The 24,198-nt window shown below is 58.6% G+C and overlaps 1 protein-coding gene across 3 annotated transcripts in view; it reads left to right on the top strand.

The window, feature by feature from the left end:
* Nucleotides 1-24,198, top strand: part of PKD1 (polycystin 1, transient receptor potential channel interacting) — a 49,079-nt gene that overhangs the window by 16,581 nt on the left and 8,300 nt on the right. For all 3 annotated transcript variants that reach the window (XM_070413252.1, XM_070413253.1, XM_070413254.1), the window contains exons 4-34: nucleotides 205-374; nucleotides 630-1,301; nucleotides 1,425-1,608; nucleotides 2,405-2,625; nucleotides 2,980-3,095; nucleotides 3,625-3,751; nucleotides 4,089-4,330; nucleotides 4,895-5,650; nucleotides 6,515-6,646; nucleotides 6,803-6,978; nucleotides 7,239-7,372; nucleotides 7,982-11,598; nucleotides 11,825-11,974; nucleotides 13,009-13,152; nucleotides 13,277-13,556; nucleotides 13,646-13,859; nucleotides 13,940-14,111; nucleotides 14,486-14,638; nucleotides 15,262-15,406; nucleotides 15,589-16,209; nucleotides 16,371-16,527; nucleotides 16,797-17,049; nucleotides 17,150-17,345; nucleotides 19,246-19,416; nucleotides 19,501-19,644; nucleotides 19,735-19,945; nucleotides 20,044-20,170; nucleotides 21,746-21,862; nucleotides 21,955-22,004; nucleotides 22,390-22,574; nucleotides 22,677-22,770. In XM_070413252.1, coding sequence (XP_070269353.1) covers nucleotides 205-374; nucleotides 630-1,301; nucleotides 1,425-1,608; nucleotides 2,405-2,625; nucleotides 2,980-3,095; nucleotides 3,625-3,751; nucleotides 4,089-4,330; nucleotides 4,895-5,650; nucleotides 6,515-6,646; nucleotides 6,803-6,978; nucleotides 7,239-7,372; nucleotides 7,982-11,598; nucleotides 11,825-11,974; nucleotides 13,009-13,152; nucleotides 13,277-13,556; nucleotides 13,646-13,859; nucleotides 13,940-14,111; nucleotides 14,486-14,638; nucleotides 15,262-15,406; nucleotides 15,589-16,209; nucleotides 16,371-16,527; nucleotides 16,797-17,049; nucleotides 17,150-17,345; nucleotides 19,246-19,416; nucleotides 19,501-19,644; nucleotides 19,735-19,945; nucleotides 20,044-20,170; nucleotides 21,746-21,862; nucleotides 21,955-22,004; nucleotides 22,390-22,574; nucleotides 22,677-22,770 — 10,131 coding nt within the window. The remainder of the gene's footprint in view (nucleotides 1-204; nucleotides 375-629; nucleotides 1,302-1,424; nucleotides 1,609-2,404; nucleotides 2,626-2,979; nucleotides 3,096-3,624; nucleotides 3,752-4,088; nucleotides 4,331-4,894; nucleotides 5,651-6,514; nucleotides 6,647-6,802; nucleotides 6,979-7,238; nucleotides 7,373-7,981; nucleotides 11,599-11,824; nucleotides 11,975-13,008; nucleotides 13,153-13,276; nucleotides 13,557-13,645; nucleotides 13,860-13,939; nucleotides 14,112-14,485; nucleotides 14,639-15,261; nucleotides 15,407-15,588; nucleotides 16,210-16,370; nucleotides 16,528-16,796; nucleotides 17,050-17,149; nucleotides 17,346-19,245; nucleotides 19,417-19,500; nucleotides 19,645-19,734; nucleotides 19,946-20,043; nucleotides 20,171-21,745; nucleotides 21,863-21,954; nucleotides 22,005-22,389; nucleotides 22,575-22,676; nucleotides 22,771-24,198) is intronic.

Raw genomic sequence — 24,198 nt, forward strand, 5'->3', positions numbered from 1 at the left:
CCCAACAACACCCTGCCCTCCTGACCTAGCCTTCATACTTGCTTCCTAGTTTGAGACCAGACTCTGAGGGGTTGTTTGTTCACTTGGGGGCTGGGGGGCTGACCTCCCTGGGATAAGGACGGCCTAGACTCTTCCTCAAGGCCAGGCCTGGTCCCCTGTACCTGCCCACCACACACTGAGTGCCTGGCCCTGCTCCTCCCACAGAAACCTGAGTGGGAACCCGTTGGAGTGTGACTGTGGCCTAGCTTGGCTGCCGCGCTGGGTAGAGGAGCAGCGGGTTCATGTGGTGCAGCCAGAGGCGGCCACTTGTGCGGGGCCTGGCCCCCTGGCTGGCCTGCCCCTCCTTCGAGTCCCCTTGTCTGACAGTGGCTGTGGTGAGTGTGGGCAGGGCCAGCTTCGTTTCCTGTGGTACAGCCCTTCCAAGCAGGGACTCTGCAGGTGCTCGGGTCCCCAGCCTACACAGTAGATGGGGACCTGGGGAACAGGGCTGAGACAGACTAACGGGGCCAGGAAGGCCCTCTGGACCAGGGTGTGGGCAGGGTGGGGGAAGACCAGCAGTGGGGTGGGGTGGGGTGGGGTGATCTGGGATCTAGAGTGGGGCCTGAGAGGCAGCCATCTGCCCCTTTCAGGTGAGAAGTACGTTGCCTGCCTCCCCAACAACAGCTCGGGTGCCACGGTGCTGGTGGCCTTCTCAGTTGCTCATGAGGGTCCACTGGTGCCCGAGGCCTGCAGTGCCTTCTGCTTCTCCACCGGCCAGGACTTCGCGGCCCTCTCAGAGCAGGGCCACTGCCTGTGCGGGACTGCCCATCCCCCCAACACCTCCTCCATCTGCCTGTCCTTCTGCTCTAGCTCCCCACAGCCCCCTGCCCCTGCCTGCGGGGGCCCCACCATCCTCCAGAATGTCTTCCCTGCCTCCCCAGGGGCTGCCCTGGTGGGGCCCCAAGGACCCCTGGCCTCTGGCCAGCCAGCAGCCTTCCATGTCACTGCCTTGCTGCCTGTCAGCTCCACACACTGGGACTTTGGTGACAGCTCCCCTGAGGTGGACATTGCTGGTCCTGCCAGCGTTCACCACTATGTGCTGCCTGGGCGCTATCACGTGACAGCAGTGCTGGCCCTGGGGGCTGGCTCAGCCCAACTGAGGACAGAGGTGCAGGTGGAGGCGGCTCCCGCTGCCCTAGAGCTCATGTGTCCAGCCTCGGTGCACAGTGATGAGACCCTTGAGCTCAGCATCCGAAATCGTGGTGGCTCAGGCCTTGAAGCTACCTACAGCATCATGGCCCTGGGCGAGGAGCCAGTCCAAGGTGGGTACTTTCCTGGGCCCAGGTCACCACTCCTGTTTCCCACCCCAGGGTCGGGGGGAGGGGGGGGCAGAGACCCAGGTGGGCACACATTAATGCCCCATCTCTCTCCCTGCTGGCCCCCAGTGGTGCATCCGCTATGTCCGTCTGACACCGAGATCTTCCCTGGTAACGGACACTGCTATCGCCTGGTAGCAGAGAAGGCAGCCTGGCTGCAGGCGCAGGAGCAGTGCCGGGCCTGGGCTGGGGCCGCCCTGGCCATGGTGGACAGTCCCGCCATCCAGCACTTCCTGGTTTCCCGGGTCACCAGGTACCTGAACCCAGCCCTGAGAGGCTGGGAGACTGGGGTGGCGAGGCTGAACACTATGGTGGGGACAGAGCCTGAGACAGTCAGGAGGATAAGGTGAGAGTGGCTGGAGAGGCCTCAGTACCAGCCGAGGCTAGCGATGGGGGCCAGATCCCCACCTCCTGGTTCCCTGTGTGGGCAGAGCCTAGTTAGACAGTGAAACCATATCCTGCCATCCTCAGTGTAGAGGAGGAGAAATCAGTTGAGGGTCAGAGTGGTCAAACCCATGCCCAAGGTCACTGGTTAATATGCTTGGCCCCAGTGCCTGGCTCTGACCACAGCTCCTCATTTCTCTCTCTGTGTCTATCCTGTCCCTCTGCTCGTCCCTGTGTCTGTCCCTATCCCTATCTCTCTGTCTGTTTCTGTGTCCATTCCTAGCTATGTGTCTACAGTTCTTGCCCCTAAGAGGGTCTTCCTACCTTGGCAGAGCTATGGAGAATATCCCTTCGGGAACTGATATGTGGGTGTCATGGCCCCCAAATGCCACACTCTGGGCCTCCCCACAGGACATAGTGCTGGTCTGATTGAGGCAAGATCCTTTGGCTGGGCCCCTAGCTGCATGGTGAGGGTGGCTGGATGGGAATTACTCTGGGCCTTGCTCTCCAGGTCATGTCTCTGAGCCTCGGTTTTCCCATCTGGAGAGTAGGGGCAGGGCCCACCTGAGGGACGGCTATGAGAAGCCTGCCCCTAGAGCGGATGAATGGAGGGGCACTTGTCTTTGGGGAGCCCCCTGAGTCCTCGCCCTCCCCATCATCTGCAGGGGCCTGGACGTGTGGATCGGCTTCTCGGCTGTGGAGGGCGCTGAGGCAGGCCCGCTGTCTCGGGGTGAGGCCTTCAGCCTAGAGAGCTGCCAGAATTGGCTACCTGGGGAGCCACATCCCGCTACTGCAGAGCGCTGTGTGCGGCTTGGGCCTGCCGGGCAGTGCAACACGGACCTGTGCTCGGCACCGCACAGCTACGTCTGTGAGCTGCGGCCTGGAGGTGCGCTGGGGCTGCTGGGCTGGGGGGTGCCTTCTGCCCTGGACCAGGACTGCTACTCTCCAAGCACAGTCTCCTGGCTCCAGAGCTCCTCCTACCCTTGGCTAAGACAAGCGCCCCCCCTGGCCCCCCCCCCCCCCGCCCCCCTGGCTCCTTTCTTAGCCGGTCAGTGTTCATTAGGTGTTTGCCGAGCAACTGCTGTCGTCCTGGGCTGGGTGTGCACTGGAGGAAACAGACAAAGATAGAGGAAGCTGGGGGGTTGGGGGGCTGCTGCCAGGTGGCTCAGTCCTGCCCTGGCCCCTTTCACTCTCCTCTTTGGCCTGGGACCAGTACCTCATTGCACACTTGCCACCACAGGCCCCGTGTGGGATGCGGAGAACTTCCTCCTGGGGGCGCCCAGCGGAGACCTGCAGGGACCACTGAGCCCCCTGGCACAGCAAGAGGCCCTCTCTGCCCCCCGGGAGCCCGTCGAGGTAGGCCAGCCAAGACCCTGCCCCCGCACACAGATCACTCTTACTGTGTGCCTCTTTAGAAAACAGCTGCCTTTTTAAGGGTCCTTTTTAATTTCCTGTGTGCCCAGTAGAGATGGTTTAGAACAGCAGTCGCCAACCTTTCGGACCTCGCGGACCACCAGTGGTCCGTGGACCACCAGTTGACGACACTGGTTTAGAAAACCCGCTGTTGCGCAGGGAGGAGAAGCCCCTGGCCTGGTATCCAGGAGAGTTCTGAGCTCCTGTGCCTTTTCTCTGTGTCTGTGGATTTTAAAAAACCCACGGTGGGGGTCCTGCTGCTCACAGATGCTTTGATACGACTTTTCCTCCCTAGCAAAGCGTGTGGGGAGCCTCATAAAGCCCCCTGTTGTGGCTCCTTCCCCTCTCGGCTGGTGGGGGCTACAGGCCAGGGTTTGTGGAGCTGAGCATGCCAAATCCCCCTCCTACCGGCACCTGCTCCCCACACCTCCCCCTTCCCCCTCCCCGTCCTTATCCCTTTCCACCTCACCAGGTGATGGTGTTCCCTGGCCTGGGCCTGAGCCGTGAAGCCTTCCTCACCGCTGCCGAGTTTGGAACCCAAGAGCTAGGCCGGCCTGCCCAGATGAGGCTACAGGTGTACCGGCCCATGGGAGGAGCAGGTGGGACCCTGTCCTGGTGGTGGGAGTTGGGGGGCTTGGGTAGCCTCTGTGCGTTGTCATGTCTGCTGGTCTCTTTACCATTGGACTGGTCTCCAGCCTCAAGGTGGACAGAATGGTGTCCACAGAGACCACTCGTGCTGGGGTCCCAGGGACAGATTGGATAGGGCTTGCCTGGGTGGGGGTTCTCCCGGCTCAGTCAGCTGGCCCGGTGTTGGGAAGGGGAGGGAATGATGGTAGAGGCCGGGAGTACTTTCTGGCAGGGCCCCAGGTAGTAGTGGACATCCTGACTGGAACTCCCTGTAAATCAGGACCTGTGACACCCTTCCTCTCCTCACAGGGGTCCCAGCAAACAGCAGTGAGCCTGAGAGTCGGTCCCTGGAGAACAGGACTGAGCTGGCTCCTGACTGTACACCAGAAGGAGTCTGGTGCCCCAGATCCAACATCTGCCTGCCACTGGACACCCCCTGCTACCCTCAGGCCAACGGGTCCACGGCAGGGCCGGGGCTCCCAGGGGCCTCCTACACACTGTGGAGGGAGTTCCTCTTCTCTGTACCTGCGGGGCCCCCTGCCCAGTACTCGGTGTGTGTCACTGGCCTGGGTGCCATCTGCCTCCCCCTCAGCCACCTGAAGTCTGGGTCTCCCCATTAAACAGACAATATGCAGATTCTTCCACATAGTCCACGGGCCCCCTGCCCACCCTGGCCTTGTCAGAGCCCTTGCTCATCTCCCAGCACAAGAAGCTCCCGCCCCAGGACCGTTAGCTTTCTGTGCCTTCTGAGGAAGGCTCTAAACCTCCTGGCCTGGCCTTTTCCTCCTCTTCTTTAAGTCTTGGCTGCTGTGTCCCTCAGAGGTCCCTCCCCTGTCCGGGAAGCCCCATCTGCTGCATTCTCTCTGTCTTGCCTTATGCATGTTCTGTTTGTCTGAGGCTGTCCCTTCTGTCCCTACCATGAGTGCCTGGGGCCCCTATGAAGCCTGGTAGAGTGAGTGAGTGGTGAGTGTTGAGATCCATGTGGAGGAGTGACTCCGGGTTACCCGCTAGGGTCCTACCTGCCTGTTGGAGCCCTGGCCCAGTGTTCTCTGCAGGCCCCTGACCAGAGGTGGCCCAGTGAGGCCCTGACACAGCCCCACCTCCCTCTCCTGTAGGTCGCCCTCCATGGCCAGGATGGCCCCCTGCTCCCTGGTGACCTCATAGGCTTCCAGCATGATGCCGGCCCGGGCGCCCTCCTGCGCTGTACCCCAGCACTCAGCCATCCTGGCCCCGAGGCCCCATACTTCTCTACTAATGCCTCGGCCTGGCTGGGCTGCCTGCCTACCCAGCTAGAGGCCAGCCGGGCTGGCCAGGCCTGTGACCTGCGGCTGCTCACTGCCACGGAACGGCTCACCCCCCTGCTGGGCCTCAGGCCCAATCCAGGGCTGAGGCAGCCGGGACGCTATGCGGTCCGGGCCTCAGTGGGCAACAGCGTGTCTAGGTGGAACCTATCCTGCAGCTTCGATGTGCTCTCCTCAGTGGCAGGGCTTCGGGTGGTCCACCCCACCCCCCATGATGGCCTCCTCTACGTGTCCACCAATGGCTCGGCCTTGGTGCTCCAGGTAGACTCCGGTGCCAATGCCACAGCCACGGTGCGCTGGCCTGGGGGCAACATCAGTGCGCCCTTCGAGGCCACCTGCCCAGATTCAGTGGCTGCCCTGGTGCCCAGCTGTGCCCATGAGGCCAACAACACCCTGTTCTCAGTGTTGGCACTGCCGAGACTCCATGAGGGCGAGTATGCAGTGGAGGTTGTGGTGGAGAACAGCGCCAGCCGGGCCAACCTCAGCCTGTGGGTGAAGGTGGAGGAGCCCATCTGCGGCCTCCGAGCCATGCCCAGCCCGGAGGCCCGTGTGCTGCAGGGCGTCCTGGTGGTGAGTGTGGCCAGCAGGTCTGTACGACCTCTCCTGAGATAAGGTGTCTGTGCAAAGCGTGGCCTCTCCCCGGTGATGAAAGAGCTTGGTTGGTTAATGAGCAGGTTCTGTTAGGTGGCCATTTATTCCTAAATTACTGAAAAGTCACTGCTGGAGCAGTGGCTCTAAAAACGTTTTGTCCACTCTCACATTTCAAGAAACAAATTGTAAAACTCTTCGCACACTTCTGACCTCATTAACCCTGGGTGTGTTTTCAGGCCCCGAGCACTTTTTGAGAAGGGGTCTGGTGCCACCTGGCCACATGAAGGCCTTCGGGGAAGGGACTGTCCCTGGGCCTGGGGTGCCCACCTGAACAAGGCAGCCACCAGCTCTGCACCTTTGCACAGGGACTTTGGAAGGCCTGTTTCTGACAGTCCTGCCACTGTACAGTGTGTCCCCCAGCTTGCCCAGTCACACCTGTTCACACCTGTTCTATCAGGTGATGCAGGTAAATATCTAGCATGAGACTCGTGTGCCTTCCCAAATGGCACTGTGCTGTTCAACTAAGGGGCTTGAGCAGGAGCCCTGGAAGGGGTGTGCCCATTCAGAGATGACAGGTGGGGAACTGAGGTACAGAGAGGTCAAGGTGTGACTAAACCCAAGGTCAGCCCCATACCATGTGGCTCAGTCGAGGGTGAGCCCTGAGGCCCTCCTCCTACCCCTTTTTGCCTCCCTCTCCCTGACAGTGTCTTCAAGTCTGTCCCAGGAAGCCCCACAGGGAGGTGTGTCCAGGATGGTAGACGTGGGCTGAGGGCAGAGTTGGTCCTCCACAGACCCTGCGCTGGGGCAGGGTCACCGTGGGCTGACGCTGTGCCCTTTCCTCAGAGGTACAGCCCCGTGGTGGAGGCCGGCTCAGACGTGGTCTTCCGCTGGACCATCGATGACAAGCAGTCGTTGACTTTTCACAATGTGGTCTTCAACGTCATCTACCAGAGTGCCGCGGTTTTCAAGCTCTCGGTGGGTGAAGGGCGCAGGAAAGGCTGCGGGCGGGCGGGCGGATGACTAGTGCTCGGCCTTGCCTTCTGTTTCTGTTCCGCGTTGCTCCTGCCCACCCTGTGGTAGCTGGGGGTGAGAGCCTGCTGGCTACCTGAACACCACCACCTGTCTCCACAGCTGACAGCCACCAACCATGTGAGCAATGTCACTGTGAACTACAACGTCACCGTGGAGCGGATGCATAAGATGCGGGGCCTGCGGGTGTCTGCAGTGCCACCGGTGCTGCCCCCCAATGCCACTCTGGAGCTGGCGGCTGATGTGCTAGTGGACTCGGCCGTGGAGGTGTCCTTTCTGTGAGTGCACTGGGCCCAGCAGGTAGCAGGGGTGCCAGGTTCTTTCTCAGCACCCCTTCCCCAGTCCCCTTCTCATCTGTCGGGAGGTGATGGGTACATAGGATCTAGGAGGGGGTGGGAGCTGCAGCAGGGCTGGGTGGTACCCTGAACGAAGGTACAAGAATAGTGACTATAGCCAGGCAAGGGTGCCCCCTATGAGACCGGCCAGCCTGTCCCACTCATCCTCCCAGATATTCACTGCCTGCCTGCTGCCCCGGCAGGTGGACCTTCGGGGATGGGGAGCAGGTGATCGGCCAGTTCAAGCCTCCATACGACGAGTCCTTCCAGGTCCCAGACCCCATGGTGGCCCAGGTGCTAGTGGAGCACAACACCACTCACACCTACACCGTCCCAGGTGAGGGCGGGCCCACAGCCCTGCTGGCCCCCACTGGGCAAGCCCTGCTAGGGGCAGCCCCTTTCAAGTAGCTTGGGGTGATGGCCCAGGGCCTTACTAGGGTGAAAGAGGGGTGGCTAGGGGTGAGGGGTGGAGTAGGTCACTGATCCCTGTGAACTGAATTTGCTGATAGGAAACTAGACCCTCCTGTGTCCTTCTCTGAGCCTTTTTTTGGAGAGAAGGGGTGGAGGGTTACTGTGTAGTTACTTTTAAAATCCCAGAACCCTCATACACAGAATGCAAAGTAAATAGCAGGGTTCCCACGATCCTTGCTTTGCACTGGCCTCACTCTGTTAACCCCAGTGAAGTCTTACTCAGAGACGGTCTGTTCCTCATCCCAGCTCTGCTGTAGCCCTGTGTCTTGCTCTGTGCTGATGGCACCTGACACACACCTCTCTGTGAGGACCCCGGGGGTGGGACCCAAGGGTGTTCTTTCCGTTTTGACCACGGCCCTACTCTGCCCTTCTGAGAGGTTCCTGCGCACAGCAGCCCTCATGGGGTTAGGGAGGGATTGTGCTAGCAGGCGGCATGGTGGCCACAGCGCCGTTGCCACTCGGGCCTGTCTCCCAGGTGAGTACAACTTGACCCTGCTCGTGTCTACCGCCTTCGAGAACTTGACGCAGCTGGTGCCTGTGAGTGTGCGTGCCATTCTGCCTGCCGTGGCTGTGGCTGTGGGCAGCCCTGTCCTGGTGGCTGGCCGGCCCGTCACCTTCTCCCCACACCCACTGCCTTCGCCTGGGAGCATCCTGTACACGTGGGACTTTGGGGATGGCTCCCCAGCCATGGTACATCACCAGCCAATGGTCAACCACATATACACCTCGAGGGGTACGTACCACATCTGCCTAGAGGTCAACAACACAGTGAGCAGCACGGGGGCGTGCACTGATGTCCGCGTCTTTGAAGAGCTCTGTGGCCTGCGTGTGAGCCTGAGCTCGGCTGTGGAGCAGGGCACGCCGGTGGTGGTCAGCGCCACCCTGGAGTCGGGCGACAATGTCACATGGACTTTTGACATGGGGGATGGCACGGTGCTCACGGGCCCGGAGGCCGCGGTGGAGCATGTGTACTTGCAGGCTCGGAACTACACGGTGACCGTGGGCGTGTCTAGCCCCGCTGGCCACCTAGCCCAGAGCCTGCCCATGCAGGTCTTTGTCCTGGAGGTGTTGTGGATTGACCCTGTGGCCTGCATACCGGTGCAACTGCAGGCCCGGCTCACGGCCCACGTCACAGGGAACCCTGCCCACTATGTCTTCGACTGGACCTTTGGGGATGGCTCCTCCAACACGACCATCTGGGGGGACCCGACTGTGACTCACAACTTCACACAGAGTGGCACGTTTCCCCTGGTGCTCATCCTGTCAAGCCGTGTGAACAAGGCGCATTACTTCACCAGTGTGTGCGTGGAGCCCGAGGTGGGCAACGTCACTCTGCTGCCTGAGAGGCAGTTTGTGCGGCTTGGAGACAAGGCCCAGCTGGTGGCCCACGCCTGGCCCCCGTTCCACTACCGCTACACCTGGGACTTTGGCACTGAGGATGCACCCTGCGTTGGGGCCCCTGAGGCCACATTCACCTATTGGGATGCAGGCTCCTACCTGGTGACGGTCACTGTGTCCAACAACATCTCGGCTGCCAACGACTCAGCGCTCGTGGAGGTGCAGGAGCCCGTGGAGCTCACGGGCATCAGGGTCAATGGGTCCCGTGTGCTGGAGCTGCAGCAGCCTTACCTCTTCTCCACTGTGGGCCACGGGCGCCCTGTCACCTACCTGTGGGAGCTTGGGGACGGCGCATGGCTGGAGGGCCCTTCGGTCACTCACATCTACACCAGCACAGGCCACTTCACCATCAGGGTGGCCGGCTGGAACGAGGTGAGCCGCGGGGAGGCCCAGCTGAACGTCTCAGTACAGCGGCGTGTGCAGGGGCTCAGTATCAATGCCAGCCGCACGGTGGTGCCCCTGAATGGTAGCGTGAGCTTCAGCACTTCGCTGGAGGCGGGCAGTGACGTGCGCTACTCTTGGGTGCTCTGTGACCGTTGCACACCCATTCCTGGGGGCCCCACTATCTCCTACACCTTTCGCTCTGTGGGCACCTTCAACATCATCGTCACAGCTGAGAATGAGGTGGGCGCTGCCCAGGATAGCATCTTTGTCTACGTCCTGCAACGCATTGAGGGGCTGCAGGTGGCTGGTGGTGGCGGCGGCTGCTGCTTCCCCACCAACAGCACCCTTCAGCTACAGGCTGTGGTCAGGGATGGTACCAACATCTCCTATGGCTGGACTGCCCAGCGGGACAGCGGCACAATCCTGGTTGGCAGCGGCAAAACCTTCTCACTCACTGTGCTTGAGGCTGGCACCTACCACGTCCAGCTGCGGGCCACAAACATGCTGGGCAGTGCCTCGACCAACCGCACCATAGAGTTTGTGGAGCCCGTAGGGTGGCTGTCTGTGGCTGCCTCCCCGAACCCAGCCCCTGTCAACGTGAGTGTCACCTTCTGTGCCGAATTGGCTGGTGGCAGTGATGTCATTTACACCTGGTCCCTGGAGGAAGGACTGAGCTGGGAGACCCCAGAACCGTCCACAACCCACACCTTTCCCACTCCCGGCCTATACCTGGTCACAGTCACGGCCAAGAACCAGCTGGGCTTGGCCAACACCACCATTGAGTTGGCCGTGCAAGTGCCTGTGAGTGGCCTCAGCATCAGGGCCAGTGAGCTGGATGGAAGCTTTGTGATGACTGGCTCCACTGTGCCCTTCTGGGGGCAGGTGGCTTCCGGCACCAATGTCAGCTGGTGCTGGGCTGTTCCAGGTGGCAGCAGACACGGCCAGCACGTCACTGTGGCCTTCCCTGATGCTGGCACCTTCTCTGTCCAGCTCAATGCCTCCAACGCAGTCAGCTGGCTCATCGCCACACACAGCCTCGTGGTGGAGGAGCCTGTCGTGGGCCTGGTACTGTGGGCCAGCAGCAAGGTGGTGGAGCCTGGGCAGCTGGTCCACTTCCAGATCCTGCTGGCCTCCGGGTCAGCCGTCAGCTTCCACTTGCAGGTCGCGGGGGCTGGCCTCGAGGCGCTCCCAGGGCCTCACTTTTCCCGCAGCTTCCCCCGGGTTGGGGACTACACAGTGAGCATCCAGGCCGAGAACCATGTGAGCCGGGCGCAGGCGCAGGCACGCATCCTGGTGCTGGAGGCCGTGGCTGGGCTCCAGGTGCCCAACTGCTGCGAAGCAGGCATCGCCACAGGCACTGAGAGGAACTTCACGGCCCGAGTGCAGCGGGGGTCTCGTGTTGCCTATGCTTGGTACTTCTCCTTACAGAAGGTCCAGGGGGACTCGCTGGTCATCCTGTCAGGCCGGGAGGTCACCTACACCCCTGTGGCCGCGGGGCTCCTGGAGATCCACGTGCGTGCCTTTAATGAGCTGGGCGGTGTGAACCAAACTCTGGTGGTTGAGGTCCAGGATGTCATCCAGTACGTGGCGCTGCGCAGCGGCCGCTGCTTCACCAACCGCTCCGCCCGGTTTGAGGCTGCAACCAGCCCCAGCCCCCGGCGCGTGGCCTACCACTGGGACTTCGGGGATGGGGCCCCGGCAGAGGACACAGAGGATCCCTGGGCTGAGCACTCCTACCTGCAGCCTGGGGACTACCACGTGGAGGTGAATGCCTCCAACCTGGTGAGCTTCTTTGTGGCACAGGCCACAGTTACTGTCCATGTGCTGGCCTGCAGGGAGCCCAAGGTGGACGTGGCCCTGCCCCCTCAGGTGCTGATGCGGCGCTCCCAGCGCAACTACCTGGAGGCCCACATTGACCTGCGCGGCTGTGTCAGCTACCAGACGGAGTACCGCTGGGAGGTGTACCGCGCCGCCAGCTGCCAGCGGCCTGGGCGCGCAGCCCGTGTGTCCCTGCCTGGCGTGGACGTGAGCCGGCCCCAGCTGGTGGTGCCTCGCCTGGTGCTGCCTGTGGGCCACTACTGCTTTGTGTTTGTGGTTTCGTTCGGGGACACACCCCTGTCGCAGAGCATCCAGGCCAACGTGACAGTAGCCCCGGAGCGCCTAGTGCCCATTGTTGAGGGAGGCTCCTACCGAGTGTGGTCAGACGTGCAGGACCTGGTGCTGGATGGGAGCAAGTCCTATGACCCCAACCTGGAGGATGGCGACCAGACACCGCTCAGCTTCCACTGGGCCTGTGTGGCCTCAACGCAGGTCAGATTCTCAGCAGGGCCAGAGGAAGGGGCGTCCTTCAGTCCCCTCGGGTGTTTGCACTCATGAGCCCAGCAGGGGGAGAGGGTTCATCTGCTGGCAGAGTCCTGGTGGGCTTGATCCCATCAGGGGGAGGGGTGTCCCCAGCTGTCCTCCGGGTCAGGCTCTGCTTTGGGGCGGGGGGGGGGGGGGGTGTCCAGGGTCTCACTGCCCCTGTTCTTGGCCACAGAGCGAGACTGGTGGGTGTGTGCTGAACTTCGGGCCTCGCGGAAACAGCATAGTCACCATCCCTCGGGAGCGTCTGCAAGCCGGCGTGGAGTACACCTTCAATCTGACTGTGTGGAAGGCTGGCCGGAAAGAGGAGGCCACCAACCAGACGGTGGGTGCCACCTGCCCTTGGTCTTAGCCCAGGAAAGTGGAGCCAGAGGCCTGCATTCCTGGGAGGGTGAGGGGGAGTGGGGGAGAGGAAGGGCTGCCAGGAAGGCTGAGTGCACAGGGCTGCCTCCTACGGATAGCACCAAACACCTTTAAGGTGTTCTGTGTTTAGTACTTCTAGCTGCTTCAGCATTATTTCCTTCCAAACCTTAGAGGAGCCGTACAGCTCTTGTGATTTGTGAAAAATAAACTGTCCCAACAGCACAAAGGCAACAGTGAGGAAACACATTCTCCCTGAGAGAGGCTGTCCTAGTCTCCTGACAGGGAGGCCTCTCTTCCCTCTCCATGGGCATGTGCTCTGCTCCCCTCTCCTGGACTGGCCAGGAGGTCAGGGCCCTGTGCAGTGAGCCCCTGACAGCCACTCCAGCTGCTGTTGAGCAGGGCCTTGCTGATGGGAGCAGGTGTGCCAGGCCCTGCTGGTGCCCGGGTTGGGGTGTCTGCCCCAGTGCCAGGCCTCTCCCGGACGGCCTGCCTCGGGAGTGTCTGGGAAGGTAGGCGCTCCGAGCAGGGTCCAGCCCAGATGGGCTGTCAGAGGTGGACCCTGCCCCCCAGGACAGCAGGAACCTCAGGAGGGGCTGTGTAGAACACAGCTGTCCTCATTCCTGTGTGCCTTCATATGTGAGCACATATCAGGTGCCTCCTGTGTGCCAGGCCCAAGATAGGCACTAGATGCTGCAGAAAATAAGCCCAACATGGTCTCTGCTCCTTTAGATGGTCCCCGCTCCCAAGTTGGAAGATACAAAACCCGATGAATGCCCTGGGTGAGGGCCAAGCTCACTGTCCTTTGGGAACTTGGACTTGGGGCCTAGAGGGGAGCTTCCCCATTTGGGACAACAGCGTGCGCAGAGGAAGAGGCCCTTCTCCTGGGCCCAACCACCCCGCTGACCTGGGCAGACTTGGGGTCTGGGCCTCAGAAGCAGAGGCCCTTATCTCAGGGCCTGGTGTTCCTGTCACCCCCCCACCCCCCATCATCTCCAGGTGCTGATCCGGAGTGGCCGGGTGCCCATAGTGTCCTTGGAGTGCGTGTCCTGCAAGGCGCAGGGGGTGTATGCAGTGAGCCGCAGCTCCTACGTTTACTTGGAGGGCCACTGTGACAACTGCAGTGAGGGCTCCAAGCGCGGGGTGAGCTGGGTGGACCTGGGTGGGCAGGGCTGGGTGTAGGGTCGGTGCTTAGGTGGCGACATGTCCAAGCCCTGAGGGCTCAGCAGCCCCCATCCTGCCCCTGAGTGCCCATCTACACCCACAGCTCTGGGCTGCTCGCACCTTCAGCAACAAGACGCTGGTGCTGGATGAGACAACCACCTCCACAGGCAGCACGGGCATGCGGCTGGTGGTACGGCGCGGTGTGCTGCGGGACGGTGAGGGCTACACGTTCACACTCACGGTGCTGGGCCGCTCTGGCGAGGAGGAGGGCTGCGCTTCCATCCGCCTCTCCCCCAACCGTCCTCCGCTGGGGGGTTCCTGCCACCTCTTCCCACTGGACGCCGTGCATGCGCTCACCACCAAGGTGCACTTCGAGTGCACAGGTGAGTGCGGCTGGGAGGGAGGCGGGAGGCCACGGTGATGCCCAGGGAGGCCTGCATGGAGCGGCTGAGGTGACGCTTGTGGCCCGCAGGCTGGTGGGATGCAGAGGATGCGGGTGCCCCCCTCGTGTACGCCTTGCTGCTGCAGCGCTGCCGCCAGGGCCACTGTGAGGAGTTCTGTGTGTACAAGGGCAGTCTCTCCACCTATGGGGCTGTGCTGCCACCCGGTTTCGCACCCCACTTTGAGGTGGGCCTGGCTGTGGTGGTGCAGGACCAGCTGGGTGCTGCTGTGGTCGCCCTCAACAGGTGAGCAGGGCCCCTGGGAGCAGGGCCTCGGGGATGGGAGCAGGGGCTGCTGCCTGTTCACCTGTGACCTCTGTGTGCAGGTCTCTGGCCATCACCCTGCCAGAGCCCCCAGGTGACCCCCTGGGCGGCCCCCCAGAACTCACCCCATGGCTGCACAGCCTCACGGAGAGTATGCTGCCGAGGCTGCTGAGACAGGCTGACCCCCAGCATGTCATCGAATACTCACTGGCCCTTATCACTGTGCTCAACGAGGTCAGTTCTGGGGCTGGGGCATTTGCCCTCAGCTGTTGGGTGCTGGGCCAGAGCAGTACTTCTGAGTGGAGCCTCGAATTCTTGCAAAGGGCTTGTCCCTGGCTCCCGACAAAGTCCCTAACCTCCTTGAAATGGCTTCTCCTCTCAGCAGGGGGCCGAGTGCCTTCATTGATGGTCCCTTCCTGGGACCCTCCCCAGTGTCAGATTCCCCCTGCCTTGCCTCTTCGTGCGCCCCAGAACCTCAGGAGGGCCCTTGGAGAAACAGGGTTCGAGTCACTGCCCACAGTATGCAGCACCTGAGATGGTCGGCACTGTGCCCACCAACACGGCTACCTGTTGTCCACTGATAGCTGCCTTGTGCCCACCACCCACAGTACGAGCAGACCCTGGCCACGGTGGCAGAGCCAGACTTAAGGTGGCAGCTGCAAGCCGAGATACGCAAGAATATCACAGAGACCCTGGTCTCCCTGCGGGTCAACACCGTGGACGACATCCAGCAGATCGCAGCCGTGCTGGCCCAGTGCATGGTAGGATGGGACCCGGGCTCTTTGGCAGCACTGGGCCTCCCTACCCAAGCGTCTCGCCGGCCGTGTGCCCTTCCTGGGGGAGCCCAGCATAAACCATAGGTGCCCCCCAGGATGACGCTGCAGGTTGGCCCAGGGCAAAAGGAGCAGCCCAGGTCTGGAGAGGGCTGACATGGCTTCTCCAGCCCCGAGAGGCTGCCCACCACCTCGCCTAGGAACCGGGAGCTGCTGGGCTGGGCCACATCTTGATGGGGTCGGGGGCACTGTACCTCGAGTGCCAGGGTTGCTACAGAGGCCTTAGCAGAGGAGCAAAGAGCCTTCTGGGAGTCTCCCTGTCTGCCATGTGGCCTTTGTGGCTATTTGTGTGGCTGGGGTGGCCAGTAGGGCCATATTACCTTGGGTTTTGCTGTAGGTAGGGAGGAGCCCCAGGAAGGCTCTCAACAGGGAGGCATGCGGGGGAAGCTGTGTTTGGGGTGGTTTGGAGAGACCCGATGGAAACAAACAGGCTGTGGTCATGGAGGTCACCCCAGAATCACAGTGAATGTGATGGAGTTAAGCTGGGCCAGGAGCTTAAGAGGGAGCTACCAGGCTGGAGCGAGGCTGGACATGGCCTGGGTTCCCTACAGGTGGCCAGCAGGGAGCCTGTGTGCCGCCCATGCCTACAGAAGACACTGCACAAGCTGGAGGCCATGATGCGCGTCCTGCAGGCCGAGACCACCGCGGGCACTGGGACACCCACTGCCATTGCCGACAGCATCCTCAACATCACAGGTGTGGGCTGGCGCCGGGGACCACATGGGACTCCTCCATTCCTCCATCTTTCTGCCCCCCTGCCGCTGCTCCGTTTCTCTCCCCCAACCCTTCTTCCCTGTCACAGTTCTTCCTACCAACCTCTCCCCCAACCCTCCCACCTTTCCTCCCAACCTCACCCCCCATGTCTCCTCCATCCACAGGCGACCTCATCCACCTGTCCAACTCAAACGTGCAGGACCTGCAGCCCTCAGAGCTGGGGGCTGAGCCGCCTGCATTGAGGGTGGCATCCAGGGCCTACAACCTGTCGTCAGCCCTCATGTGCATCCTCATGCGCTCCCGAGTGCTCAATGAGGAGCCCCTGACCCTGGTGGGCGAGGAGATTGTGGCACAGGGCAAGCGCTCAGACCCACTGAGCCTGCTGTGCCAGGGCAATGCCTCGGGTCCCGGCTGCCACTTCTCCATCCCTGCCGCCTTCAGTGGGGCTCTGTCCAACCTCAGCGACGTGGTGCAGCTCATTTTCCTTGTTGACTCCAACCCCTTTCCCTTTGGCTACATAAGCAACTACACCGTCTCCACCAAGGTGGCATCTATGGCCTTCCAGACACAGGCTGGCACCCAGATCCCCATTGGGCAGCTGGCCTCGGAGCGTGCCATCACCGTGAAGGTGCCCAACAGCCCTGACCAGGCTGCCCGGGTCCACCGCATCCCTGCTGGTTCCGCCATCGTCCCGCCCCGGGCTTCGGTCAGTGCTGTGGTCACCCCCAACCACAGCAAACCTGAGGCCGGGCTACACCTCCAGCTCACCTACACGGTGCTGAACGGTGGGTGCCATGGCCGGGCAGTGGGCTGCGGGGGAGCCAGGGAGGAGCAGGAACTGTTTCCCGCATGGAGTTCCTCCAGCCCTGCAGGAGGGAGGGTTCAGGGGCTCTCGGGGGTGTCGCCCAGATGGGTGGTCATCTGACCCTATACATGCCGCCCCCAGAGCACTACCTGTCTGAGGAGCCTGAGCCCTACCTGGCTGTCTACCTGCACTCGGCGCCCTGGCCCAACGAGCACAACTGCTCGGCCAGCAGGAAGATCAGCCTGGAGGCGCTGGTGGGCAAGGACCACAGGCCCTACACCTTTTTCATCGCCCCTGGGTGAGGACCGGGAGTGGCCTACATGCTGGGCCACTGGGTCTGACAAACGGGACCAGGACTTTTTGTCAGGGGTGGGCGAGCTGGACACGATGAGAACCTTATGTGCCGAGGTCGCGTGGGCTCCCGGCGGGAGCAGGTGTGCAGCAGAGTGACTGGGGCGTGGCCAGGCCTGGCCGTGAATGGTGAGCGTGGCTGTGGCTGAGAATACTGCGGTGACGTGAGACCAGGGGCGGAAAGGGTGTGGCTGTGACATCCCCCTGCTTCTACAGGACCCGAGACCTGGGCGGGAGTTACTACCTGAACCTGACCAGCCACTTCCGCTGGTCTGCGCTGGAAGTGTCTGTGGGCCTCTACACGTCCCTGTGCCAGTACTTCAGTGAGAAGGAGATGATGTGGCGGACGGAGGGGCTGGTGCCCCTGGAGGAGACCTCGCCCAGCCAGGCTGTCTGCCTCACCCGCCACCTCACGGCCTTCGGAGCCAGCCTCTTCGTGCCCCCCAGCCACGTCCACTTCATCTTCCCTGTGAGTGGGGCCATGGTCCTGAGCAGTGTGGGCCCAGCTCCATCCTGAGCCTGTGAGGCAAGGGCCACGCTTCCTGCGCCTGACGGCTCTGTCTTCCCAGGAGCCGGCCTTGGATGTGAACTACGTCGTCCTGCTGACGTGTGCCATGTGCCTGGTGACCTACGTGGTGACGGCTGTGATCCTCCGTAAGCTGGACCAGCTCGACGTTAGCCGGGTCCGCGTCATCCCTTTCTGTGGGAAGGGGGGCCGCTTCAAGTACGAGATCCTGGTCAAGACTGGCTGGGGCCGAGGCTCAGGTGAGGGGAGGCCACTTTCTTTAATAGCGATCGTCCTCATAGATGACAGGACAGGGCTCACTTGACATAACGCTGTGACCTGTGGACAGGTTGTCACCCTTCCTGAGAAGGAGGACAGTCTCTGTGCAGCAGGTGCTGTCGGCCTGGATGGTCCCGCTTTGTCCGGTCACACGGGACCTGCTAGTGTGCGCAGGGCATGTGAAAGCGAGCTCAGTGATCCAAAGGAGAAATTATTTTGTTGTTATTTTTTTGTTAATCCTCACCTGAGGATATTTTTCCATTGACTTTTTTTTTAGAGAGGGAGGGAAGGGGAGAAAGAGAAACACATCAATTGGTTGCCTCCTGCATGCGCCCTGACTAGGGCCAGAGAATGAACCTGCAACCCAGGTACATGCCCTTGACCAGGAATTGAACCCGTGACCCTGTGGTCTGCAGGCTGATGCTCTAACCACTGAGCACACCAGCCAGGGTGGGAAATGATTATTAAATGATAATAAATCATTGTGAAAACAATAAAGATTATTTCCAAGATGGTAAAAACCATTGGTTATAAACAGTACAGTATAACTTGAAACATTTAGTTAGTACAGCGTACTTAAAACAGACACACTGGGAATTAAAGTGTTTTATTTCTTTGTGAAAAACTTACCAAGAATAGTTTAACAGTGTTTTCTCATGTAACTCACAGTATGGAGTGACCATCTTTCTGTGCCCTGGCTAAAGGCCATATTCTAACACAGTGGTTCTCAACCTTCTGGCCCTTTAAATATAGTTCCTCATGTTGTGACCCAACCATAAAATTATTTTCGTTGCTACTTCAAAACTGTAATGTTGCTACTGTTATGAATCGTAATGTAAACATCTGATATGCAGGATGGTCTTAGGCGACTCCTGTGAAAGGGTCGTTCGACCGCCAAAGGGGTCACGACCCACAGGTTGAGAACCGCTGAACCTAACATTTCTCGTTTGCACTCTCCATATCATGAAACACCTTGGAGAGTTCTTTTAATATGAAGTTTTTGCCCCCATATTTGTTCTGTAACATCATTGTCCATTTTGTCACAGCCACTGTCCTTTTTTTTTTTTTTTAATATATTTTATTGATTTTTTACAGAGAGGAAGGGAGAGAGATAGAGTTAGAAACATGGATGAGAGAGAAACATCGATCAGCTGCCTCCTGCACATCTCCCACTGGGGATGTGCCCGCAACCCACGTACATGCCCTTGACCGGAATCGAACCTGGGACCCTTCAGTCCGCAGGCCGACGCTCTATCCACTGAGCCAAACCGGTTTCGGCAGCCACTGTCCTTATTTATGCTAGAAAGTTTGTCGCTGATGGCCTTTCTAGAGCCTCCGGCAGGGTCCGCACTCCCATGGCTGCTGCGTCAGTGGTTCATTTACCCTGGGTTCAGAGTTCACATCCAGCATTACCATTTTTCATTTATTTGCTGTACTTTCCTCTTTGCCGGCCAGTGCCCTGCTTTGATGGCTCATTCTTGTAAAACACGGGTGGCTTCCTTTTGGGGAGACCAGGAGGCAGCACCGTTACACACTGGGGGGTCTGTGGGAACTGAAAGACGCACCGTGACTGTCATCAGCCGGCTTTGGGAGAAGTGAGCGATGGCCACTGATCAGGCTGTGCATCCCTTATTTACACAGTGGACTGAAGAGCTAGCAGCCAAGTTTATATTTCACACAGTTACAGTTAACATACCGTCATATCTAACATATGAATCATGTCATTGGGGCTGTGTTTACTTAACAAATTAGGTAACTAAGATTTGTGTTCATAAGAGCTGAGCAGAGTGAGGGCTGCCTATGCTTGAATGAAGGAAGACAGGAAAAATCGGCTGGTGGGCAGCAAACCTAGAGTCCTACCTCCTCCCTTTCCATCCCCAGGCACCACGGCACATGTGGGCATCATGCTGTATGGGGCGGACAGCCGGAGTGGCCACCGGCACCTGGATGGGGACAGAGCCTTTCACCGCAATAGTTTGGACATCTTCCAGATTGCCACCCCGCACAGCTTGGGCAGCGTGTGGAAGATCCGAGTGTGGCACGACAACAAAGGTCTGAGTGGGCACCTGCTTCTGCCCCTCTCTCCTTCCCAACTGGCACTCTGCCGCCCTGACCCAGCACCCGCCCCCTCTGCAGGGCTCAGTCCCGCCTGGTTCCTGCAGCACGTCATCGTCAGGGATCTGCAGACTGCCCGCAGCACTTTCTTCTTGGTCAACGACTGGCTGTCAGTGGAGACTGAGGCTAATGGGGGCCTGGTGGAGAAGGAGGTGCTGGCAGCGAGTAAGGGCCTGCTACCCCTGTCGCACCCTGAGGCTGGAGGAGGAGCCAGCCCTCTGGCCTCCTGGAACCCCATCTGTGCCCTTTCTCTAGGTGACGCAGCCCTTCGGCGGTTCCAGCGCCTCCTGGTGGCTGAGCTCCAGCGTGGCTTTTTTGACAAGCACATCTGGCTCTCCATATGGGACCGGCCACCACGAAGCCGTTTCACTCGCGTCCAGCGGGCCACCTGCTGTGTTCTCCTCATCTGCCTGTTCCTGGGTGCCAATGCGGTGTGGTATGGGGTCGTGGGAGACACTGCCTACAGGTGGGTGCCTTGGGGGTTCGGATGTACTCCCTCTGCCCAACCCCTCTTCTGCCCCTCCCGGCCTAACCTAGCCAGGTCTCTCCTCTCTTGCCACATAGCTCGGGGCCTGTGTCCAGTCTGATTCCGTTGAGTGTTGACACGATCGCCGTTGGCCTAGTGTCCAGTGTGGTTGTCTACCCCATCTACCTGGTTATCCTGTTCCTCTTCCGGATGTCCCGGAGCAAGGTGGGTTGGGAACCTCGGAGCCTGGAGAATAGAGCCTCATTGCCTGTGCAGAGGGCTGTGCTGTCCAGCATGGCAGCTAAAGAGGGAAAATCAGCAAGGCCTTCAGCTGGAGGAAAGGAGAAATACAGTTGTTGAAATGATGGATGAATGAGGGGATGTCACTACCAACAGCACAGAAATTAACAGGACTGATAACTCAGAAGAAACAAACAAGTTCCTAGAAAGACAAACTACCAAAACTGCCTCAAGGAGAAATAGAAAACCTGAGCACGCATGTAGCAAGTACAGAGGTTGAATTTAAAACCTCCTATGAAGAGAAGCCCAGATGGCCTCACTGGTGATTATACCAAACAGTTACAGAAGAATCAGCAGTTCTTCCCAGGCTCAAAAGCAGAAGGGCACTTCCTAACTCACCCCACAAGGCCAGCATGGCCCTAACACCACAGCCAGACAAGGGCGCCACAGACCACTCTCGTTAGGAATATGCAGGCAAAAATCCTCAACAAAATAGCAAATCAAATCCAGCAGCTCATAAGAGGACTATACACATGACCAAGAGGGATGTATCCCAGGAATCCAGTACAGTGATATTAGCCATATGCAGCTGTTTATATTTAAACTAGAGGCCCGGTGCACAAATTCATGCACAGGTGGGGTCTGGCTGGCCCGCCCCAATTGGGGCCAAACTGTCCGGCCAGCTGCCTGCGGCCCCCACCCCCTGGTTGAACTGGTTGAGGGGACAATTTGCATATTAGCCTTTTATTATATAGGATAGGATCAACACCTTGGTTCCTCAGTTGCTCCAGCCACATTTGAAGTGCTCTGTAGTGGCTACTGCAAGCATGTCAAACTCAAAGGCTAACACGGGCCAAATAAACAAGGTTTAAGTTTATGTGGGCTGCAAAAAAACAAAAGCTTCAATTTTCATGGAAACAGGTTTATTTCAATACATGCTGAATACAAAGGGCTGAAATAAATGAGTAGTCATTAACACAAAATAATAGAACATCTTAATAAAAATTAATATTTTTTCTTGAACATTAACTTACTAGACACTGAATAACTGCACAAATTAATAAGCAAAATGCAAATAAACCTATTTTTCTTGTTCTCCAAAAGCGATACATTTCCTATTGCACACACCAAACAAGTCAGTACAAGACTAATGACGTGGCAGTCGGCTGCTAAAATATTCACTGCTAGTATTAGTGGAGAGAAATGGTGTGCCTGTGTGTAAGGGAAATGGATGCAACACAATTACAGTAAACAGTCATTAGCTAACATTGTAGTTCATTATTAATAATTATGTATAACAGGATATTGTAAAAATTAAGTTACGAAATTTTTATTAAGACGTTTCTTATATGCTGTTATAATGGCTGGGCCGCAAAAATATTCGTTGATGAGTTGCGAGTTTGACATGCTTAGGCTGCGGTGACAGTGCAGGTATAGAATGTGTGCGTCATTCTAGAACATTCTCTAGGAAAAACTAGACTCCGCCTGCTCAGGAGGTTGCATGTCTCCCTGAAATAGGAGCTAGAGCTGCCCCTGCTGACTACCTGCCTCTCCCTGCAGGTGGCTGGGGCCCCAAACCCCACACCCACAGGGCAGCAGGTCCTGGACATGGACAGCTACCTGGACTCTTCTGTGCTGGACAGCTCCTTCCTCACTTTCCCTGGGCTCCGTGCTGAGGTGAGGGCTCCCGACGGGCCCAGCCTGGGTTGGTGGGTCTCACTGCCTCTGGGCAGCTTGGAGTCTGAGGCTCTGTCTGTACTTTTCAACAGGCCTTTGCTGGACAAATGAAAAGTGACTTATTTCTGGACGATTCCAAAAGGTGGGGGCCCCTAGAGAAAATGTGGACCTTGGTGTAGGTCAGCTGCATGTGCCATGTCATGGTTACCTGGGCTGCATGTGCCATGTCATGGGTATCTGGGCTGCGTGTGTGCCATGTCAGGGGTATCTGGGCTGCGTGTGTGCCATGTCATGGTTACCTGGGCTGCATGTGTGCCATGTCATGGTTACCTGGGCTGTGTGTGTGCCATGTCATGGGTATCTGGGCTGCATGTGCTGTCGTGTGTCCTTGTCCAGTGTTTGTTGGCCCTTTGTGTTGTCACACTGTTCCAGGGGGGTGTTTGCTCAGAAGCCCCATGTATCCGTGTGTGACTGGATGTGCAGACGTGTTTCCTTGGGCTCCCCCTGCTGACCCGTGTCATCTATAGCCTAGTGTGCTGGCCATCCAGCGAAGGCACGCTCAGTTGGCCAGACTTGCTGAGTGACCCATCCATCATGGGCAGCACCCTGCAGCGGCTGGCACGCGGTCGGATGGGCCACATTCTGGGCCCTGAGGAGGACAGTCTCTCCCTGGTCAGCCCCTCCTCACCTGCCAAATACTTCTCAGCTTCAGGTGAGCAGGAATGGGAGACACCCGTAAGTTCTCCCAAGAGGGTTCTAAGGCTCAGGGTGGGAGGAGCCCAGCCTCCCTGATGACACATCCTGCTTTCTTTAGATGAAGACCTGATCCGGCAGATCCTGGCTGAAGGGGTCAGCAGCCTGGCCCCCACCCAGGACACTCAAGTAGAAACGGATCTACTCACCGGCCTGTGAGTGCCCAGCTCCTGGGGGGTGGAGCCATGTGTAGGGGACCCAGGCCAAGAAGCCCTGCTTCCTGCATGGGACTGGCCTCATGTTGTCCAGCCCCATGGCCCCAGTGTGGAGCTGGGGTAACGTTTGACCTCTGAGTCCCTCATTGGTTGAAAGGACTTCCTGGGGTCAGCCGTGGCCCAGCGAATGTTCCCTTTAGTATAGCAGGAGGAGGGACATTTGAGGAACAGAAAGGGTGGCTGTGACAAGAATCATCAGGTTTTTGAATGTCCCATTTTTTTCTTTTGAGACGACTTGTTTCCAATTTAGTAACAAGATTCACTAGGAACTCACTGCTACTTTTTGTTGTTGTCGTTAACCCTTACCCAAGGATATCTTTTTCATTGCTTTTTAGAGAGAGTGGAAGGAAAGAGGGAGGGAGGGAGAGAGAGAAACATTGATGTGAGAGAGACACATCAATTGGTTGCCTCCTGCACACGGCCCGACCAAGGCTGGGGATCGAACCTGCAAACCAGATACATGCCCTTGACTGGGAATCGAACCTGGGATCCTTGAGTGCGCAGGCTGGTGCTCTAACCACTGAGAAACACTGGTCTGGCACTTTGCTTCTTTTCTCGTATTTATTTTAATATCTATATTTCTATTCCTTTAACTCTTCTAATTTCAAGCAACCAAAAATTACTGAGATGCACAAATGGTCCCAGAACACAGAGAAAAAGGGAAAGTTTCTCCAGTCATTTTATGAAGACAGATAACCATGACATGATGGCATTTTTATGAAGAAATGCCAGTTGATTAAAAACTGTAACATAGGGAGATTCTAGGGTAGTAAGTATAAGCTGACCACCCCAAATACCTGAATACCTGCAGCAACACCACCCCCTGCGGATCCCTGCTCAGACACCGACCGTCTGCCCACAGCTTCTCCTCGTGGACAGTTAGTGTGCAGAACAGACTTAACAACATACACTGAGCACTTACTCCCCCCTGAGACAGTGCCACCCCGCGCCAAAAATTGTAGCTTCATCCTTGACTCCTTTCTGCATCCTTCTTCACACAAGTCTTCTCTCCACCTGCCCGTGCCCCTTCCATCCAGGCGTCATCTTCTGCCTGGTCCATTCCAGGGCCACCTTAGCAGAGTGCTCCATCGGCACCAGAGAGAGCCTGCTCCGTGAGGCAGGCCCTGTCACAGCCTTCCTGGGCACTGGTTAGCTACGGCTGCATAATGGGTTACCCTAAAATTCCGGGCTTAAAACAACTCAGATGACGGGCATCTTGGTGCTGGCTGTTGGTGGGAGGCCTCAGCTTCTCCGTCTGGACCACACCATTGAGCTGCCCAAGCGTCCCCACAGCGTGGCAGCCAGTGCCCCAGAGTGGATGGTCAGTTCCCTCGATGGTCAGCCTCGTTAGTCACACACTGTCATTCC

Source organism: Myotis yumanensis, unplaced genomic scaffold (genome assembly GCF_028538775.1).
Source record: "Myotis yumanensis isolate MYYU_CA2020_CCGP unplaced genomic scaffold, mMyoYum1.0.hap1 SCAF_4, whole genome shotgun sequence".
Lineage (NCBI taxonomy): Eukaryota > Metazoa > Chordata > Mammalia > Chiroptera > Vespertilionidae > Myotis > Myotis yumanensis.